Genomic DNA, 22716 nt, shown 5'->3' on the forward strand with positions numbered 1-22716 from the left:
TCTAGTATGAGATTTTTCTTATCCCTGTTTTAAGTATATTAAGTATATTCTGTAGTGTTTTAATTATCATTATCTTTTAGGATTCTCTAATTTCAATTTATATTTTCCTTTTCACCCAAGAATTAATAGATGTATTAATAGAAGGTGTAGTTGTTTAGTAAGAGATGAAATTAATAGTTTGCTGGGACTGTCATAATAAAGTACCACAGGCAGGAGGGTTTAAACAATAGAAATTTATTTTCTGATAGTTCTGGACACTAGAAGTTTGAGATCTCAGGGTGGTGTCAGATTTGGTTTCTCCTGAGGTCTCTTTTGTCGTAGGCTTGTAGATGGTTACTTTCTTGCTCTGTTCCCATATGGTCTTTCCTCTGTGTGCCTGTGTCTCTAATAACTTTCCCTCTTCTTATGAGGATACCAGTCATATGGATTAGGACTCACCAAGATAGCTTTATTTAACCTTAGGTACCTCTTTAAAGGTCCTGTCTCCAAATGCAATCCCTATCTAAAGTGCTGTGGTTGAGACTTCAACATACAAATTTTGGGGAGACATAGCTCAATCCATAACAGAAGGTTTTTGAATTTCCAGGTAGGAGGCCTTTTTGTTTTTTTATTTTGTTAATTTATAGTTTTAGTGCATTGTAATCAGAAAGTATTGTTTCTATTATTTCTATTTTATGGAATGCACTGATTTGTGTGTGTGTGTGTGTGTGTGTGACCTAATATATTAAGGCCAGGACTAGGGTTAAGCAACTGAGACACCCAGGGTAAAAAATTTAAGGAGACAGTCTTCTATGTCAACACTGAACATGCTCTAAAGTGAGCTTTAAAGGAGCTCTAAAGTGAGTCTTTTTAAATTTTACACTTCGCTTTGCATCTGTAATACCTCAGTTTTTGTTACTGCTATGTAAGCACTAGAAAAGAAAGTGTTCAATTGTAGGCGTTAAGTCTATTATTATTATTAGCATGTTTCTGTCTGTGACTCCTTGCATTTCTTGTGGATTTCTTCAAAAAGATGATTGCTGTATTATTTGGCATATAGGTGATTATAATAGTTACAATCTTAATTGTGAATTGTGGTTTTTAGCATTTTAAAAGTGCTTTTCTTTTATCATTTAATGTAATTTGCTTGAATTCCACATTGATATCATTATTCCTGTTTTCTTATTGTTTCCATTTGCCTGGTATGCCTTTGTTCATCCCCTTATTTTTAGTCTTTCTGAATCATTTTGGTTTTTTTTAAATGTGTCTTGTATGTGTAGCATGTAGTTGGGTCTTGCTATGGAACCCCTTAGTGATCTTTTTATTTTAATGTATGAGTTAAGTTCATTTACATGGAGTGAGCCCATGCTCACTGCAAAGACTTTCTGGCAGGAGCATGAGTAGTAACTTGCTGGGATTTAGAATTATTTTCCTCTTTTTACTTACAAATGCTTTGAAGTTTAGGCATTTTTTGTCTTATGGAAAGAATGTGGTTTTGTGTGACTTTATTTGTTCTCTTTGCTTTTCTGTATTATTTTACAGGACATATGGGTAGCACAGATTTAGACATCTGCTGTTGTCTTCAGCTACCTGGAAATCCCTACATCTGCTTTTAAGTTTCTAAAATCTTAAATGATTTCATAATTACATAGATTAAAGTTGAGAGGTTTTTTAAAATCATGTTCATTAAGGTATAGGTTATGTTTTGGGACAAGGTGTTTTTTAAATTTAAATTATAGTTTAGTTAATATACAGTGTTATATTAATCTCATTACTCAGGAAAAAATTACTTCAGGCAGAGATAAATTATTTACTTATGTCAGGTTTTATGAATGATTAAATGTTGGCTGCTACAATTCTAGAATCACAAATCTGTAATGGATTTGGAGAGCCAATTTTGTCCTGTTCTTTGCTTTTAGAGGAGTACTTTTTTTTTAACTGTTCCAGACAGGTAAAGCTTTTTTTTGTTTGTTTATTTTATTTCTCCTTGACAATATTTAGAAAGGAGAGAGATACTTTCCCCAGAAAAACCCCACTCTAATGTTTTATCCCATTATGGTTCCACAGTTTAGCCAGTTAGGATCTTTTCTGTGAGAATTTAAGTCTGTTTCTCCTGGTTTGGCTTCTATTGACGTAGTGACAGATGTCAAGCAAACTGTTGTTACTTGGAGACGATAATGAATGTGGCCCTTGGGTTTTGTTTTGTTTTTTTTGCTATATAAAATAGCATTCATTTCTTTAGGCTTTCTTTAACAGAAATCATTTTCTGTTCCATTAGTCACTTCAATAATTTTTTTGTCACTTCGATAATTTTTTTTGATTTCAGTTTCTCCAGATCATTTATAATGTATAATTGACCCGAACTTATTTTAAAATACGGACCTAGTAACTAACACAAAATGTAGCAGAAGGAGTAATTTGCAAAATTTATATGACTTTTTTTTTCTAAGATTTTATTTATTTGACAGAGCACAAGCGGGGGGAGCGGCAGGCAGAGGGAGAAGCAGGCCCCCCGCCGAGCAGGGAGCCCCATGCGGGGCTCGATCCCAGGACCCTGGGGTCACGACCTGAGCTGAAGGCAGCCGCTTAACCAACTGAACCACCCGGGCGTCCCTGTATGACTTTTTAAAAAATGATCTACAATTTTGTTTTTCTCAAGGCAGGTCTGATTTTCTGCTTTATAAGTCTAGCTACATAAACCAGATCTATTTCGGTCATTCATTAAAATAATCGTAATTGCAAGCTTGTCTTATTTAGAATTTATAATAGGTCAGCAAGAGACTACCTGTAGAGAAAAAGGTCTTGCTTAAGGAGCTGAAAAGTCTAAGTCATATAAACCAGAAGTATTCATTTATTTACAAACAACAGATACCTGTGATAAGTAAGATTAATTACTGCTTTGGCAGATGCTTTAAATTATTAATTATATACCAGTCTCCTGTCCTCATTAAAGTGGTTTCTTCTTCACTAGACTAAATAACAAAAGTATTATTCTAACAGTATTCTGTATTTCAGGAGACTGTCCCACCCCACAATGAGTTTATAAAATTCATAGTTACCTGTAAATTAAAAACATGGAAAAATTATTTAAAATTTTAAAATATTTTTAAAAGGATTTTATTTGTTTTTAAAGATTTTGTTTATTTGAGAGAGAACATGAGAGAGAGAGAGAAAGAGAAAGCACAAGCAGCGGGGAGGGCAGAGGCAGAAGGAGAAACAGGCTCTCCGATGCCGGGCTCTATCCCAGGCCCCTGGGATCACGACCCGAGCCGAAGGCAGATGCTTAATCAATTGAGCCACCCAGGCATCCCTTGAAAAGGATTTTAAATAAGAAACTATTTATTCAACTTTTGGTTATGACAGTAACGCAACTCCAACTAAGTTAAGTGAAAAAAGGGTCTTTATTAGCAGACATAAATTGTGGAAAGAACAGGGACTGTGCTGGTCTCATGGACACCTGAATCTAGAAACATTCTTCCCTCCTTTCATCTCACTCCTCTCTTCTAACTCTTATGTCTGTTTCTCTCTTACTGCTTTCTCTGTGAAGCCAAGACTTTATTTTTGAGATCAAAGAAGATAGGATTCTTACTTGATGATGTAAGTCAGAAAAATCTAGAAAAGAAGTTGGGCCTGGTTCACATGCCCATTCCTGGGTCCATCACTATGGCTTGGCTAGGGGGATAGGGGCACTCTGATTCAGCCTAGGTTTATGCCTATTTCAGAGTGGTGGGGGGTGGGGGAAGTATATTTTGTTATCAGAAGTGAGGAGGAGGTATGTTGGGGAAATAGCAGCAATTACCAGCTCAAGGAAAGGGAACTTGATCATTTAAGTTAATCCTGTAGTGAATCCCTTATTTTTTGCATTGCTTAAAGCCAGAGCTCTTATTTTCCATTTGTGGCTTTGTGATTTTTTCAGAAACATTGAAAAAAATTATTTGCTACTTAATGTATCTCCTTTCTATTTATATTTCATCTCTAGATGAATTATCTGTTGTGTATCATCTTAGTGGAGAGGAAGGGACTTATACTTGGCCAGTTGGGCAAGTTCTGTTCCAGAATTTGAACTGCAAAGTAAGTGATATTTGGAGGACAGATGGTTCTTTGGTATGTCCTTGCTGGTGATTCTGGTCAATTATTTTAGCCTGGTTGTGGTGTTAATTCAGTGAGTCTCATACCTTCCCGGGAAAGTCTCTTTTTGCTAATAGTGGCCAGAATCAGAACTTGGGTGCCTGATACGGTATTACTAGTCACACAGAACTATTTAAATCTAATTTTAAATTAATAAAAATTAAAAAAAAATAAAAATTTAGTTCTTCAGTTGTACTATTTGAAATGTGCACTATTTGAAGTAGCTACATGTAGCTAGCTAGTGGCTATCATATTGGGTGTTACAAATTATAGAACATTTCCATCATTAAAAAAACTTAATCACATAGTACCATTGGATTGTAAATTTCTTAAGGATAGGAATTCAGTTTTTGTTATTCTCTGGTATATCTGTAACACTTAGGACTAGGCTTAGCATTTGTAGGTAGTCAGTAAATATTTGTTAAATGATGAAATGACACACATGAGCTGCCTGCCACAGAAAACCTAGGCAATAATCATCATAATTAGCTACCTGTACTGTGAAGAGAACTTGGAATGACTCCATCTCACTGTTATTCCTATTGTTTCTGTTTAAACTTTTCTGTAGTTCCATTCTCTGTTGTACCTAGGCCCTCTGGTCTATCAACTATTTCTTCTTCCATTATTTCTGTAATTACTTCAAAAATATAAAGTACTTGATCTCATAGTTTCTCATTTGGCAACTTACTCATCCTTCACCTTTTGATTTCTCCTCATGGCCAACCCATTAAACCTGTCTTTTCAACAATATTTGCTGTATCTCTGAAATCTCTATTCCATTACCAATAATTTTTTTTGCAGTCTCCACATTTTAAAAAAATATACCCTCACTGAAACCTGACCTGGTCCTGGCAACCCTTTTAAGTGGAATTAGTCTTCCTTCCTCTTTCCTGCAACTAGGGACCAAGAAGGAAATCTGTGTTTATGAACCCCACTTTTGCTTCTAGACAATTGTTTGACTAACTTGGGTTAAAATGGTTTTGCTTTTGATACTCATTGCATCCATCTTACTCCTATTTTCTTCTCTGTCATTGACTAACCTACAAGATGTTCCCCAACAGTCGCTGAAGACCTTGACTTCTGGCTCAATTTGTTTTTATTTTCTATCCTTTGTCATTGTTCTTTGTGACTGCACCATTCATATTGTTGACCCATCTAACAACTTAGCCTTATAGTTTATCTTCTCTCTGGTACTCTTTTCTTTATTCCACTTTAACAGACCCTACACTTAGCCATTTCTTGAACTTTGTCATCCCTTAGAACTGATCATTTCAAAGACATAAATTTTTTTCTCTTATCCCCTTCAATCTCACTGAAGACACTGCAGTTTGATATTCAAATTGATATTGAAACTAGTTCTTATACTTTTTTCTTCTAGTCTCTTAGCCTGGCTCCCTTGCTTCCCATTCAGCTTGGAATCTATTTGTCCACTATTCAGCTGTGCTCTCACTTGTGTCTGAGCAAAAGCTCCTGGATGTAAATTCTCTTAACTTCTCACTGAGAATTTCTGTATCCTCATCCATTCTCTCCTCCCTTTCTATTTTAATGAAGATATCCATTCTCCCTTCACTTCTCAAGAGTTCTGAATCCCATCCCTTTTGTTTCTCTAGAGTCTTACTTCATTGATTATCTTCTTCATCTGTGTCTAATTTCTTTACCCCAGACTCTTATTTTGCCTTCAAGGTCCAGCTCAAATTGCATTTGTCTTATGTAGCCTTTACTGTACTGATAGCCTTTTTTTTTTTTTTTTTTTTTTTTTGACAGAGAGGGGGGGGGGGGGGGGGGGGAGAGAGAATCTTAAGCAGGCTCCACAGGGCTCAATCTCACAACCCTAAGATCATGACCTGAGCTGAAATCAAGAGTCGGAAGCTTAACCAACTGAACTACCCAGGTGCCCCTGCCTTTACTGATATCCTAATGAAATTAGTTAATTGCACTTTATTCTGTACTTGTTAGTTCTATTTTAAGACTTGCTTTCTTTTGATTTGTTGTGACATACCTTAAATATTCAAAACCTTCTCACCAAAAGAGATACTATACTTTATTCCTAAGTGCAGCATTGCCTTTTGAAATAATTTGTTCTGAACACTTTTGTTACTGAGATTAAGACCATTGAATTTATTCCTAAACCCTAATCAGCTCTATTAATTTTTATTTATGTTAAATTCCACTATCCCTTATAAGCCTAGCTGTAATGATCTCAAATCATGGACTAATTTTCTTTTTAAAAAAACCATCATATCAGTTGTAGATTCTGACCCGGCACTGCTTTAGTGAAGTGAACTGAAGAAAACTTTGTATGTCCTCTTTTAATAGTCTTAACTCCTTTCATATTTTAATGAAAGTCAAATACTCTTTATCATTGGTTTCTTTGGCTTCAGTTTTTATTTGTAGGGCATTGTTTCCTTTCTTATCTATATAACTTATTTAGAAAACATTTAGGCACACTGCTTGCTTAACAGGATTTTGTTTCTAATTGATTTACCAGGTGTATCCAAAATCTTGACCAGAGCTAAGAATTACTTGGGGCCTAACTTTCTAACTCTGGAGCTCAGCTGGGACCCACAGTTTTTTCTCCTCTGTTTGTATCGTCATGATTTTGTAGAAGGAAACCTTTATTAACTCCATAATCTAAAAGCACCAAGTTAATAACATCTATAAACATTTAAGGTTGAAATGCACAGAAAGTTTGAGAGAGTAATAATGTAGTTGGAATTATGAAATAAGAGTATGACTGGTACTGTTAAAGGAGCAAAAGTAAGAGCAAGACTGTCCCTTTTCCTTTAGATCCATTGTCTGGCATTTGTATGTAAATATTTTAGGAAGCATTGGGTCTTTGTTTTCTGCCATGTCATATTGTCCAGTCACCTTACACATTTAAATATCTAACCCAGGATTTGGGTTGGGTCATTCAGTCCATCTACAAATATTTATTGAATATTTATTAGGGTTTAAAGCACAGCCCTAGGCTCTTGAGACTGTTGTCTTTCCAATAAGCAGTTCTAATTGGATTGATAAGTGCTAATAATGCCAAACTATATATACTAAATGCCAAATGACTTGTATTTCAGATAAGTGTTTAAGGAATTTTAAAAAGGGAGAGGTTAAGGGCATATCCTATCACATATTGGCATATCCTGTTAGCTTAAAGTCTTTCACATATGGTTAGTCATTTGGTTACCAGAGATACTCTACATTTCAAGGTTCTGGTTGAAAATGTATCATTCCTTTTGAAAAGGACACACATTGTATAAACATTCATTTCAGGGATGAAAGCTTATATTTTTAAAAATATACTATGGTGTCTTATACTAGATAGTTTTCTTGTAAATTTTGAACTTAAAATCATTAAAATTGCTGCATAATGAAGTGGGAGAGGAACACTTACTTGGGTTAGAAGACCCAAGTTGGTTGGTTGGTAACCAATATGATTTGGGCCTGAGCCTCAATCTCTTTATTTATAAAATTGAAATGACTCTGCTTACTTTCATAGAATTATTGTGAGAAATTACTATAGTTAAAAATGACCTTGGGGTGACTGGGTGGCTCAGTTGGTTAAGCATCTGCCTTTAGCTCAGGTCATGATCTCGGGGTCCTTGGATCGAGCCCCGAGTCAGGCTCCATGCTCAGCAGGGAGTCAGCTTCTTCCTCTCTCTCTGTGCTCTCTCTCTCTCGCTGCTCTCTCTCAAATAAATAAATAAAATTTTAAAAAAATGATCAGCCTAAATTAAATGCCTCTTTTACTATAGCTGTATCAGAGTAGGCATTAAAGATACACTGAGGAGGGACGCCTGGGTGGCTCAGTCGGTTAAGCGTCTGCCTTCGGCTCAGGTCATGATCCCAGGGTCCTGGGATCGAGTCCCACATTGGGCTCTCTGCTCCGCGGGGAGCCTGCTTCTCCCTCTGCCTGCCTCTGTCTCTGATGAATAAATAAATAAAATCTTAAAAAAAAAAAAAAAAGATACACTGAGGAGCTCCATAATCTTGTAGGGAGCAAGTGAGTAGCAATGTGTCTGAAAGCTATGAAATATTGTATGGTGATAAAGATGGCTTCTCCCACACTGGACAACTTTCTGAGGCCTTAGCGACACATTGTTCACTCTTCCACCAAAGGCCATCTGTTCAGGTTGTTCCCTATGTTTATCAAAATCCTACTCATCAGATTTATATGTCCATATAAACAGTCTCTCATCTTCTTAGACATACTTGATTTCTCATCTTCTCTATGCCAGTAGTTTGTAGATTTTTCCATAGCAAAAGCAGAAATTTGTTACATCTTAGTTATATGTGAACACACTTAACTGCCTGAAGTCAAAATATTTATCGTTTTATCTGCCACTTTGCAAGCACAATGTCTGGTGTCAATATGGGTACCCTAATGTGATTATCTAATTCATTGAAATATGTGAACTATGGATTCTTAATATTTTTTTGTTGGGTTGTGATATTTAGGTTAAAACTTCAACAACAAATTGTGAATATTGAAAATGCAGAGAAAGAAAAAAATGAAAATTCTGACCTGAAACAGGTATGATCTTAGCAAACATTTTGCTTTTATTTCTATAAGTGCTTCTTTAAATCTGTATTTTGAATGTGTTTTTGATTTTTTTTTAATTGAAGTCTAATTAACATACAGTGTTATATTAGATTGAGGTATACAATGTAATCATTCAATAATTCTATACATTACTCAGTGCTCATCATGATAAATATACTCTTTTTTTTTTTTTTTCCATCACGGTAACTATACTCTTAATCCCCTTTATCTGTTTCACCAGTTTGTTCTCTTTATTGAAGGGTCTGGTTTTTTGTCTTTTTTTCTTTTGTTTTATTTCTTAAATTCCACATATGAGTGAAATCATATGGTATTTGTCTTTGTCTGTGTGACTTATTTCACTTAGCATTATACCCCCTAGGTCCATCCATGTTTTTGCAAATGGCAAGATTTAATTCTTTTTTAGGGCTGAGTAATATTCTATTGTATGTATATACCACCTCTTCTGTATCAGTTAATCCGTGGATGGACACTTAGGTTGCTTGTGTGTGTGTGTGTGTGTGTGTGTGTGTGTGTGGAATCTATTCACATTTCACATTTTGAAAATATAATCATTACAATTGATAATGTATTGATGAGGTTGATAAAGATAAAATTTTTAAACCTCTTTAAGCTCTAGTTAGTAAGCTGCTTTTCCTAACTGCTGTTTTCCTTAAGGTCTTTCTATGCTGTGACCCACATGAATTTTTTTAAATTGTAGTTTAAAGAACAGTATTTTAATATTCTGATTTAAAAAATTGATTAGAAAGATCATCTAGATTTTAAGTTCCATGTAGCATTGACTTGTAACTTTTTATTTCTTACTCCATGAGCTGCATCTTATTATATCCCTATGAAATGTGAAATCTAAGGGTGGTATTTATGGAAAGAAATTTATATTTAAAGAGTTATTTGGGTTTAAGAAAAATTTATATGGGCAAAACATGGAAGAGTGTTCTTTCCTTGATTCTATTTTCTTTTTTGTTTAAAGTTACGAGGTAGTGAAGATTCCATTTTTAGGATTTATGCTTGCAAGCTAGCTGGAATTGCTTTGCATATGCAGTTGTGGTTTCTAAGTCTCAACTAGGAGGACATAATGTTTGATACTCGAGAGAAGTTATTTAGTACCATATGCATTGGGCTTTCTGTCATTTATTAGATAATGAGAGATACTAAGCTCCTTGAAAGTTGCTTGTTCAGTCAACTGTAATACAGATTTAATATTTACAACTCCAGTTAAAAATAAAGACTGACTCGTTCTTAAGGGGAAATTTATTCTGAAGTACAAATCTGAGACATACCATTTTACTTTATTATGACAATTGTCTTATTGGCTTCGCTGCCATCAGGAAATGCAGGAATTATTTTGCATTTATTCATTTTATTGAGTAAAGAATCTGGTTTCTTTTAACTCTTGAGTCTCATAATGGGTTCTTTTGGTCCTGTGTCTCTTGATTCTCTCCTTCCACCTTTTCTCAGAGAATGGCTAAGAGGTAAGACAAGGTGAAAGAAAATGAGTATTTGCTGGGGCACCTGGGTGGCTCAATCAGTTAAGCATCTCTCTTTGGCTCAGATTATGATCCCAGGTCCTAAGATTGAGCCCCGCATCGGGCTCCTTCCTCGTCTGGGAGTCTACCTCTGCTTCTCCCTCTCCCCCCCACCCCCAACTTGTGCACTCTCTCTCTCTCTCTCTCAAATAAATGAATAAAATCTTTTAAAAAAATAGAAAGTGAGTATTTGTTAATTAATTGGTAAAATGACTTATGGAGGAAGTAGGTATAACTGTGCTCCAAGTGAAGATTATTTGGATGTAACTTAAAAGCCTGTTAATTTGTAACTAGATAATTAGCTACTTTTCGTGAGAAAAATTACTCCCAGATAAAGGTAAATTAGGATGGAGAAAAAACCTGAGTGACATTTCAGGGTTTGATAAATGGCTCTACGGGCCAAGGAATCCTTGCCATTCTTTAAGTTTCTTAGAATATCTTTCTTCTGCCCAGTGCTGGATGTTTGGAATGCTTTGAAACTACTTAAAAACAATGTAAGAGCAATCCCTTCTGTGTTTATGATTCCTAACTATTTAGAAAGCAGAACTCCTGGAAGGGTTGCTGATCATAGGGTATATGGAAATGGGAGAATGGATTTCCTTAGCAGCTTTCCCAGCTGATGTGCTTTTAAAATCTCTTCTTTCCTAGGAGGCTATAGGAAGTTCAACGGAGAATCTCTCTAATGGTTGGATTCTCCTTTCTCACTTCTCTCCTCTCCTTCTTATAACCCTTTTCCTACTCCCAATACCTCTTCCGACCTACTTATTTTGGGAGGAAGAGGAGAGGACTTAGTGGCAGACTAAGGAATCTGGTTCATGATAGTCTCTGGTTATATTAGGAAATGATCCTATACTATTGGATCCTCATGATGCTGCTGTTTATTATTTAATTTCAGAGTGTCCTCAAGGACACATCAGTTGGGTGGGGCATTTGTGAAGGAAGATGCTTACTATCCTCTTCCTTTCTCATATGGTATCACATATGCGGCCTTACGTTTCTCTTTCCTTTCTTTTAAGCAAATCAGTAGTTTGCAGATCCAAGTGACCTCGCTTGCACAGTCAAAGAATGAGTTGCTGAATTCAAACCAAATGCTGAAGGAAATGGTGGAGAGGTTAAAACAAGAATGCCGAAATTTAAGAAGCCAAGCTGAAAAAGCACAACTAGAAGTTGAAAGGTAGAGTTTGCTCTTTTTTATATACAAACTACTTCTTCTTTCTGCTATATTATATGTAGTTCCTCTAGTGATGATTCCAGTATTGAATGTGTTCTGGGAACTAGTTACAAATACCCTTTGACAGTGTACAATGGTATTAGGTAATGTACTTTGTTTCTAGAGAATGAGCTTTATGGACTCTTGAATTTTTTTTTTTTTTTAAGGCATTTAGGGCAGAAGACTTTTTAAAAATTCTGCCTAACCACGATATTCTGCAAAACCTCAGAGAAACACTTCTTTAGTCATTGAGTAAACCAATACATTAATACATTTTTTACTTCAAATATCTAAATTCTTCTTCTGAATGCCAGAGAACAGAAAAAAAATTCTGTGACTTGCAAAACTCCCTAAAATTAGAACTATAATCTCTTGGATTTTTCCTTTGAATAGTTCATTTATTTGTTTATTTTTTGGCCTTGAAATTTGTTAGTAGTAGACAGTGTATAGTAAATTGGCAAGGAGGTGATTTTGGTGATATTCAAGCTCTTATATTCTCTGGAAAATTTTGTTTAGTTATGATAGAAAGCTGCTTTTTTGTATTTGCTTTGTCTTGATAACATATTAGTATTTTTTTTTGTTTCTATAAAACATTCTTTTTGGATTTTCTCTTCTGAAGGTTACTTTGCCACATAAAACTTTTTTTTTTCCTTTAGTTTCTCATTATTTCATATTTTAAGGCTTTCCATAGTTTCACACATGCAAATTTTAAGAAAAGAAAGTAAGCAAGGTGTTTGTCCCTAGTACATTGTGACATTCCACAGGGTCCAAATTATTTTGCTTATATTTTGCAAAAAATAGAAATTTATATCTTGGAATCCCCAAGTGTTTGATTAAAAGGCACTTAAGAATTGTAATGACAGTATACCTAGCAAATTTAAATAATTTATCATTGGTTTCTGAATGTTACTCATAGGATTATATAGTAGAAAATAGCTGGATTAAGTGTTAATCAAATATGATTTTGGTCCCAGCTAAAATATTTAAAGTCTTGTATGACCTTAGACACAAAATCTGATATCTCATTTTATAAATCTCATTTGTACTGCCATATTATATGTAGTAATGATACTAAAAATTATGCAAGGTATGCAGAAGAACTTTAAATATATAAGTTGTTATAATATCTTAAAATACCATTTATATGAATTTTATTCTATTCAGAAAACATCCTGCGTTGATTTTTCAATCCTGGGTTGATTTTTAGCCAGTTTTATTAGACCCAGTTGGTTTGGGTTTTTTTAATGTTTCAAGTTTTTATTTAAATTCTAGTTAGTTGGCATATAGTAGTTTTAGTTTCAGGAGTAGAGTTTAGTGATTTATCACTTAGATATAACACCCAGTGCTCATCACAAGTGCCCTTCTTAATACCCATCACCCATGCTAGATTCAGTTTTTATAGCTTGGTGGTTATCATGGTTCAAAGCTGGTTATCAAGTGTTTGTCCTGCTGTTAATTAGGTGTAAGTCTTAAGCAGACTCCTCGATGAGCAGAGAGCCCGACCTGGGGCTCTATCCCAGGACCCTGAGATCATGACCTGAGCCGTGGGCAGACGCTTAATCCACTAAGCCACTCAGGCGACCCCTAGGTGTAAGTCTTTAAGCAAATTTGTTTACTTTCTAGGCTTCAGTTTCCTTATCTATAAAATGGAGATGATAGAAGTACCTAACTCAAGGGGTTATTGTGAAGAATAAATGGCGTAGTATACACACTGTTGTCAGCACAGTGCCTGGTTCACAAGAGGTATTCACTAATGAGAGAATTAGCAAATACGTGACCATGTAAGAGAACCCGCAGTTGGATACTTAACAATGTAGTGAAGCAGGTAGTGAGTTTGATTATACTTGGAATAATATCTATTTAATCTTAAGAGTTAACTTCCGTGTTTTGCATACATTCTTTTGACAGGACTTTGGAAGAGAAACAGATACAGTGGTTGGAAGAAAAGCATAAGCTTCAGGAACGTATCACTGACAGAGAAGAAAAGTATAATCAAGCTAAAGAAAAACTGCAGCGAGCTGCAATTGCCCAGAAAAAGGCAAGTGGTTCTTATTAAAGTGATTGCTATAGAGTAAAATATAATTAACTATTCTGGGAGAATAAAATGTAATTAAAACTGAGATTTCATGTATGTTTAATTTGATATTTAAACGTGACATTTTGCTGTCAACCTTGCAGAGATAAATTGGGAAAATGCAAACTGCTCAACAGGTTTATTTCTAAATTTCTTGTTCCAAGTCAGTTTTTCAGAGCTGAAATGCATTTTCCCCATGGTGTTTTTTCATTGATAAAGTTTCTAGACCAGCCCATATAAGTCTTATTTAACTCATTCTGCACTTAATAAGATTACAGGGCGATTGGGTCTGTTTTAGCTATGCTTAACTAATACTTGTTTGTAACATCCTTTTTGTGGTTAAAATGCTTTTTTTGTTTCCAACTCAGAAATGAAGGAGCAAGTATCTCCTTGCCCCAGGAGAAAGTTGCCCCCCCCACCCCCGCCCCGGCTTCTGAAACAGCCGTTATAGTTACCACAGCTGTGATCTTTTTTAAGTTTCACTTTGCAAGCGTATTTGCTCCATAACCTAAAAACTATGTTTTCTTGGAAATAGTTCAGAGCATCATGGAAATAATGTAATCAGATGATTCATCTAAGTGGTTTACGACTTCTTTTCTATTGCAGAAAACCCAAGGAATGTAGCATGGCCCCATCAATAACCATGACTCATGGTGCAGTGATTCAGCACTTACTTTCAACAAGATTTGGTGCATGTGTATGGAAGTGGGGGGTGGGGAGTAGCATTAAAAAAATCCCATAAATGATGTAACATGCCCCCATTTGATAAGTTCCATTAGTAAAGGCATTTGTTTTGGGGAGGCAAGAAGGTCTGAGATGAGAGGAAGGCGCTTCTAGGCATAGGCACACCATCTTTAATATTAGTCTGTACGTTTATTGGGAAGGTTAGCTCTTCATATTTGCATAAGAGAAGAGAACTGTATATCATTTACATATCCTGAATTTGGAAACCAAAGACACAGTTCCTAGTCACCCATTTATGGTAACTGGATCTAACTGACAAATGCATCCTGATAGTTGGAGTGACAGTAGGAGAAGTCTATAAGTCATTGTTTCCCCACTTTCTTGATTTCTGAATATTGCTTCTCTCTTCCCATAATGCTGGAAGTAGTATAACATTGAGATTAGAAAACAGCATTTACTGTCTGGGACTCTCAGTGTTTTATACTCAGATACAAACACTGTCTTTGATTTTCCCCCTGTGTCTATCATTTCTTTTTCTTTCTGTCCATATAAGTACTGAGTACTTATGGGTATTAATGGGATTTCAGTGAAGTGTTTTATGGCTTGGGATGATCTTAGAAATTTTACTTATGGTAACTTGTACTGTTTGAAGCCTAGAAGCATCTAAAGCCAGATTTTAGCCAAAAATCGGTAGAAATTATAAGAGCTGATTTTATCTTTCACAGAGAAACGTTTATGTTAAGGTTTTAGAGGTAAGTATTCTAGAGATCAGATTCTAATTACTACTGAGGTTAGTTTGGGTTGACTTCTTTTGGAGCAAAAGTGACATCCGGTGGTGAGAGAGATTACCAGCTAATCATAGGTATACTAGAAAGAGGGGAAGAGCTGATAATTTAAGAAACCTGGCAAAATAACCTTTCATCAATATTGTGACCTGGGGTGAACTTTTTTTTCTACTGAAATACCTGCCAAATGATGGGCGTAAACGTAAGAAATATCCATATCATTTTAAGAAATATGATCTGTGAGTTATAAGTCATAGGAAATTGTTAAGTTCAATTCAGTGAATAATTATGACCCAGAGCTTGTGGGACACTTCCTTAGAGGCTTACAGCTTTAAAGTGGGAAAATAGACAATATATGTTACATGGAAATACTATAAAAAGTCTGTGAGTACATATAATTTTAGGGCTGGGGGATTTTAGCATTCAGATAGTTCTTATAGATTAGGCAACTGAAGTGGTAGGTAGCCAAGATTACTTGACTAGTAAGATTCATTGCCATAACTAAAATTTACACTTTTCTGTTCTTAATCCTGTGTTCTTTCTGTGCTTTTACTCTTTTAATTTCCCAATTTCTTTGATTCCAAATACTTAACTGCTTTTTTCTTCATTGTACCCATATGGGTCTTATTTCTCGTGGTAGAATAATCACTATAAAGTTAATTTCTTTAATTCAAACTCTTTCCCATTCAAGTTAAAGATAATGCTTCTAAATGAAAATTTTGGCTGTAAGATTACACAAATAATTCTTAAGAGTGCAATATTTAAGTTCTTTACATGACAAAAATCATAATTTTGTTATGCAGTAAGACTTAAAACAAGTCAGAAAATATTAACTGTAGGGCAGAAATCATAATCCTTTAGTGTGTGATTCTTATAACTGGGGAGTAACAGCTTTATTTTTCCCCTGAGGCTAGAAAAGATGGCTTACTGCCATCTGAGTATATTTGTTTATGCACAAAGCTTATGTCATTTCTGATAAGTGTTTTTGGGTAAGATCTTTGTGTAATGATATTTTGCTGTGTTGATTTGTTTGGAAAAACTTGACCAGGTATCTTGAGTTGGAATGCCTTTCTGTGACTGTTGGCTTCTGGGCATGTTTTTCTCTATACATTGTTGAAGTGTGAGTATGAAGAGAGATCTCTTGGTTTGAGCACAATGGGTTGTACTTTTCCTTTTGAGGCACTTGAGATGACAACTTGTTATTTATATTCTAAGGTATATTTCTCTGAAATTATTCTTGATTAGATTATTGTTATGAATGTTTTTTGGGGAAAAAATGAACTGTAGTCTTGAAGTTGTAAAATATCTGTTGAATATGTTGTGTGGCCTAGCATTATATTCTACACGTAGGGGAAAATAGAAGCCATGATTAATTCCTGCTTTTGATGACCATATAATCTAGTTGGAGAAATAAGATACATGCAATACCTAAAGAATACTAATAGTCACTCTCAGGTGATCTGTTTGGACACTAAAGTTTGAGACCAGGTTCAGGGAGAAGAAAGCCTGAAGACAGGAAGACCAGTTAGGAAGCTATTTTAATACAATGAGGTAAGAAGTGTGGAATTTGGGCTTGTGATATAGGAATGAAGGTAAAAGGTGACACTTTAGAATTATTTTAAAAGTTATAGCATATGGTGCTAAGTAAGAAGGAAGAAAAAATATGAAGTGTTTTAGTTGTGAGAGGATATAAATGGAGTTGTCATGATGGAGTAGAGAGAGAACACATGTCAACTGGAGTAGAAAGAGAAGATAAGTTCCACCAAACACATGTCAGAACTGAAGTGAAGGTGGCACATCCCTGTACTCATGTCCCAGCCTCTTAAGTGAGGGTACCATGTAAGTAACTAGAAATAATGGAATGTAAAGCATGGAGATCAGTAATTCAGATTAAAGATAAAGAATTAGACCCTTGAGATTTTGGAGATGACTGAAGAATAAAAGGACTAAGAATTAAGTTGACTTAGAAAGAGGAACTAGATTTAGTAGAGGAATGGTCATAGAGGTAGAAGCTATGGTATGGTGTTGTAAAAGTCACAGGAAAAGAAAGGTATCAAAGATAAATGGTCATTTAGCATGATTACTGAAAAGAGTTCATTGAATTTGGCAATAAGGTGGTAAAAGAGGAATCCCAGGTTTGGTTCTTGTATTAGTGTTCTTTTGATTTTTCTATTGCTCCTTTGTGTTGTAATAATACTTGTAACACTAAGGCATCCACTTGACAATCCTGTGATTGTATTGGACCACTAAAATCAAAATTAAAATCATTCCTTACAGCCAATTTCCCCTCTGAACTTTCATTTCTTTCAGTAGAATGTCATTCTTCCTATCACTTATGCTTCAAACCTTTGATTCACCCCTCCCCCATATCTAGTCACTGTATTGGTTTCCAAGGGCTGCTGTAACAAATACTGCAAACTGTGTGGCTTAAAACATCAGAACGGTATTATTTCATAGTCTTGGAGGTCAGAAGTCCAAAATCAAGATGCCTGTAGGGCCATGCTCCCTCCAAAGGCTGGATCTGTTCCACACTTCTCTCCTAGCTTCTGGTGGTTGCTAGCAATCCCTGAGTTTTCCTTGGCTTGTAGGCATATCATTTCATTCTGTCCCTCTGTCCTCATCTGGTGTTCTCCCTATGTGTCATGTGGAGTTTACAATAGTTGTAGAGCATGAAAGATGTAAATCAAAGATGACAACTATTCATTGTTAGTCTATGAATAACAAAAGACACTCCTGTCACTCAGGAAATTCCAAGGATTTTAGGAACTCTGTGCTAGAAACGCAGGACAAAGACCAAATAAATTTCTTTCTATATGATGGTCACATTCTGAGGTTCTCGGTGGACATGAATATTTGGGAGACACCGCTCAACCCAGTACAGTCACTCGGGCCTATGAATTCTTCCTTTATAATGTGTCTTGCATTTTTTCCCCTCACCTCATTTCCTTTTATTCCTGTTGCTAACATCCTAACTCAGGCTCTATCCACTACCAGGTTTCTCTGTATTCATTTAGCCAATTTATTCAAGAAATTTATTGAGTACCTACTTCTGTATCCATCCGGTAGTTTCGTTCACTGGAATAGAGAAATAAAGATTGTGCTGAGGAGTTTACATTGCAGTGGGTGGATGACAGAGTAAAGAAACAAATATTTGTCAGGTGGAAATGTGTGCTAACAGGAAAACTAAGGGGGATAGAGGGTGCTTTTTTAAATAGGTGGTCAGGGAAGGCTTTTTTGATAAGGTAACATTTGAGCAGAGACCTGAAGGGAAGATGCCGTGTTCTATATGTAGGGGAACAGTATTCCAGACAGAATAGCAAGTAAAAAGAGAGTGGCAGGAGTCTGCTTTGTATGTTGAAGGAATGCAAAGAAGGAGAGCTAGGTAGCTGGAATGGAGAGAAGTAGTAGACCAGGTGATGTTTTTATTCTTTGGTTTTTATTCTAAATGTGGTAGGAACACAATGGAGAGTTCTAAATTGAAAAATAATAAAATCTGAATTATATATTAGAAGAATCTCTGGCTGTTGTGTAGAGGGACAAATAGTGGAGTGGTAGTCAGATTCTGTCTATATTTTAAAGATGGAGTTTACAATAGTTATAGAGCATGAAAGATGTAAATCAAAGATGACCTAAGATGCTGGGCTTGAGCACTTTGTTAAAATAGAGTGGCTATTTACTGACATGGGAAAGACTTTAGAAGGAATGGGTTTGGCAGTAAAATAAAGATGCTTCTTTTGGACATGTTAGCTCTTTGAGATACCCATTAGACTTCCACGTGGAGATGTTCACTAGTCTGGTGGATACATGAATTGGGAATTCAGGAAGGAAGACTAGACTAGAAATAAAGACTTGGGAGTTCTCATCAGATAAATGGTATTGAAAGCAAAGGGGTTGAATGAAGTCAACTAGAAAGTAAAGGAAGACTAAGAAGAGAATGGGTCTGAGGATTGAGCTTTGAGGAATGCCGAAGTTTAGAAGTTGAGAAGAAAAGGAATAAGAAAAGAAAAGTAGGAGAACCAAGAAGCTACTGGATGCCAAGTGAAGAAAAGTGCTTCAAGAAAGATCAACTATATCAAATGACGTTGAGAGTAAGATGATAAAATAGCAATATGAAGATTAGGGATTCATTTGGCAGTGATTGTTGGTGGCCTTGTCAAGAGTTGTTGCCAGATTGAAGTGGAAGATAGTTTGTCTAAGGAATTTCATCGTAAAAAGTAGAGAACTGGGGTGGTAGCTAGGGAGGGTTGTGAGTTCAAAGACTTCTTTTAAGGGAGGGGTGAATTACAGAATGATTCAGTAGCAAGGGGAAAATCAGTGATGCAGGAGAAAGGGGACAATTGCACAAATGATATTCTTTAGCAGCAATTGAGAGGTGGAAGGCGTAGAAACACAGTGTATTATAAGTGGGAAAAAGGCAAAATATATGATTATAAATTTCTGGTAAATTGATAGATGTGTGGAAATTTTCTCCTGATGGCTACAGTTTTCTTAGTGCAAAAAAGAATCCATGTCTTTAGCTCAGACTGTGAAGAATGCAGGTGTTCGATATCTGAGGAGAGACAAGAAGTTGTAAAAGAATATGAGAGTTTGGGAGAGTGATTGGATTAGGGAAATTAGGGAGGAGTGTCAGGTAGCACAGTGCATAATTGTATGTGTTTGCCAACTATGTTCAGTTGTGTAGGTCCAGACATGCAGTCAGTAGAGAGTTGTATTTAATGAAAGTCCAAGTTTTTCCAGGTGAGTTTGAAGAAGAGGGAGACTTGGGTCAAGGTACTGAGGGTGTCTGCAAAGAAATGATTATAGTGAGGGCCTCTAAGGCATTCACTGGGTCTTTTAGTTAACTAACCAACCAGTGCTTTTATTGCATTCTAGCTCATTTCCTGGCACCTAGTAAGTGCTCAGTAAATGGTTGGTTGTTTTACAGTGATCAGGATGAAGACACCATTGTCCTGAACTCGGACTTGAAGCTTTATCTCCAGACTTGCCTCTTAAGAGGCAAACTTCAGAGTCTATCTCATATACTGATGCCATATCAAACTTCTCAAAACAATATCTTTTACTTATCAGTCCCTTGCTGGAGAACCTTCAGGCAAATCCACATCCCCATAGTATTACAGATTCTCCCTAATTAATTTCTTATCCTTTCCAGAAAGCCCTTTCTCATGATTTAGTACTTATAGACTGGAATTCCCTTCAGAAATCCCTATATTTTGTATTGCCCATAGTTAATATAGGGCCCAGTTAATGTGTACTCTGTGTGTGTGTATACTTAAGATTTGATGATAAATTTTGTATTACAGTTTAAATGAGCAATAAAAACGGAGAAATATAACTATTTGGAGATATAATGGAGAAGTTTTAAGATTGCAGGTTTATAACAATCATACAGTAATGAAGTATTAAGCATTTCCATCTTTAAAATGTCTGCTACTAGTTGGACTAAAATTCCTAAAAGGAGCATATGCTTTTGATAATGACAGACTAGGAAATAATGTGGATCAGCTCTCCACATGAAAACTAGAAGAATCGGACAAAGTATTTAAAAAAATATCTCCACAGAGGGCAGCGAAGAATTGGGAGGCCAAGATCCTGGAGAGGTAGGAAACAGAGAGAGGTGAGCATGGCCATGTGAGGTTGCTTTTCCCTTAGAGGAAACTGCTGTTTCTAGAAGAGACAGCTGAGAGGCTGAGAAGTGAAGCAGAGCTTTTGACAACTTCACAGGGCTTGGGGAACAAAAATTGGAGTTCAGAATTTGCCAGAGAGAAGATCTCAGGTCTAAGTATGCTAGTACTTTGGGACCCCGGAGGGGAAGGATATACCCTTGGACTAAGAATGAACTGGAAATAGCCTAGCCCTTGCAAGTATTGAAACATAGATTCAGATAATGTCAGTCCTTATAATTAGATTAAATTTATCCAAATTGTTAGTGTTTCTAGCTGCCTGCAAGAAACAAATGTAAATCTACTTTGGGGGAAAATAACATTATAAACTTCAAATTGTTTCCATAGTTTTAAAATATATAATAAATAAAAAATTAAAAATAAGCATAAATAAAATATAAATAATAAACACAGATACCACTGCATACCTATTAGAATGGCTAAAATCTGAAACACCGACTGTACTAAACAATGACGAAGATAGGGAACAAATAGAAACTCTCATGCATTGTGTGGAATTGGAACAGGGTACAGCCATTTTGGAATACACTTTGGTAGTTTCTTACAAAGTTAGACATAGTCAAACCGGCAATCATGCTCCTAGATATTTATTCAAATGCATTGAAAACTTATGTTCACACACAAAAAAACACATAAACGTTTATAGCAGCTTTATTCATTATTTGTCAAAACTTGGAAGTAAGCAAGATGTCCTTCAATAGCTAAATGGATTAAAAAAAAACTGTTCTACGTCCATACAGTGGATATTTTTATTTAGCAATAAAAACAAATGAGCTGTCAACCCATGCAAAGATGTGGAGGAACCTTAAGTTCATGTTGCTTGGTGTGAAGGAAACCAGTCTGAAAAGACTATATACTGAATGATTTCAACTGTGTGACATTCTGGAAAAGGCAAAACTGTGGAGACAGAAAAAAAACTCCAGTGGTTTCCAGGGGTGGAGGGGGTAGGGGTAAGGATGAATAGGTAGAGCAAGGGAATTTTGTAGGGCTGTGAAACTATTCCGTATAATACCATAATAGTGGATACATGATATCATGCATTTGTCAAAACCTATAGAACTGAACAACACAAAGATTGAAACTTAATGTCAGCTATGGACTTTAGTTAATAATATTATTTCAGTATTGATTCATTAGTAAATGTACCACATCCGTGTAAGATGTTAATAATAGGGGAAACTGAAGGGGATAGTATATGGGAACTCTCTACTCTCATTTTTCTGTGCAAACCCAAAACTACTTTAACTCTGTTAATAAAGAATAATTGTCATCATCATCATCATCATCCCAACCACATGAGGAAATAACACTGAAAAGCAAGAGAAATGATTACCAATAAAAACAGACTCCCCAGTAGAGGATCCAGGTAATGAAGTTATCAGATATAGAATTTAAAACTAACATATTGTTATAGGCTTAGAAAATAAAAGCTTGAGAATTGCTCCAGAAAACAAAACCATTAAAATAAATAGCAAGTTTAGAACTAAAATACACAATAACTGAATTATGAACTTAGTGGATAGATTTAACTGCAGACACCGTCATCATTCTCAAGATATGACCAGAAATCAATGAAACAAAATATATGCTAGAGAAATTTTTAAATACCAAGGGCTAATTTTTTTTTTTTTAAAGATTTTATTTATTTATTTCAGAGAGAGAGAATGAGAGAGAGCACATGAGAGGGGGGAGGGGCAGAGGGAGAAGCAGACTCCTTGCCAAGCAGGGAGCCCGATGCAGGACTCGATTCCGGGACTCCAGGATCATGACCTGAGCCGAAGGCAGTCGCTTAACCAACTGAGCCACCCAGGCGCCCAATTTTTTTTTTTTTAAATCAGCTTTTAAAAGATTAATAAAATTGATAAAGCCTTAGACTCATTTTTTCCTAACTCCCCACAAAATAGGTAGGAAGTAAACACAGATGAACAATATCATGAATGAAAAAGGGGTATCACTATATTTCTTTCTTTCTTTTTTTAAAGATTTTATTTATTTATTTGACAGAGACAGAGATAGCGAGAGCAGGAACACAAGCAGCGGGAGTGGGAGAGGGAGAAGCAGGCTTCCCCCTGAGGAGGGAGCCCGATGTGGGAC

At 35.8% G+C, this 22716-nt stretch overlaps 1 protein-coding gene across 4 annotated transcripts in view; it reads left to right on the forward strand.

The window, feature by feature from the left end:
- CEP83 (centrosomal protein 83) overlaps window positions 1-22716 on the forward strand; it is a 132606-nt gene that overhangs the window by 100075 nt on the left and 9815 nt on the right. For all 4 annotated transcript variants that reach the window (XM_021687331.2, XM_021687329.1, XM_021687332.2 and 1 more), the window contains 3 exons: window positions 8560-8635; window positions 11205-11362; window positions 13307-13436. In XM_021687331.2, the coding sequence (XP_021543006.1) occupies window positions 8560-8635; window positions 11205-11362; window positions 13307-13436 (364 nt within the window). The remainder of the gene's footprint in view (window positions 1-8559; window positions 8636-11204; window positions 11363-13306; window positions 13437-22716) is intronic.

This window comes from Neomonachus schauinslandi, chromosome 5 (genome assembly GCF_002201575.2).
Source record: "Neomonachus schauinslandi chromosome 5, ASM220157v2, whole genome shotgun sequence".
In the NCBI taxonomy this organism is placed as follows: domain Eukaryota; kingdom Metazoa; phylum Chordata; class Mammalia; order Carnivora; family Phocidae; genus Neomonachus; species Neomonachus schauinslandi.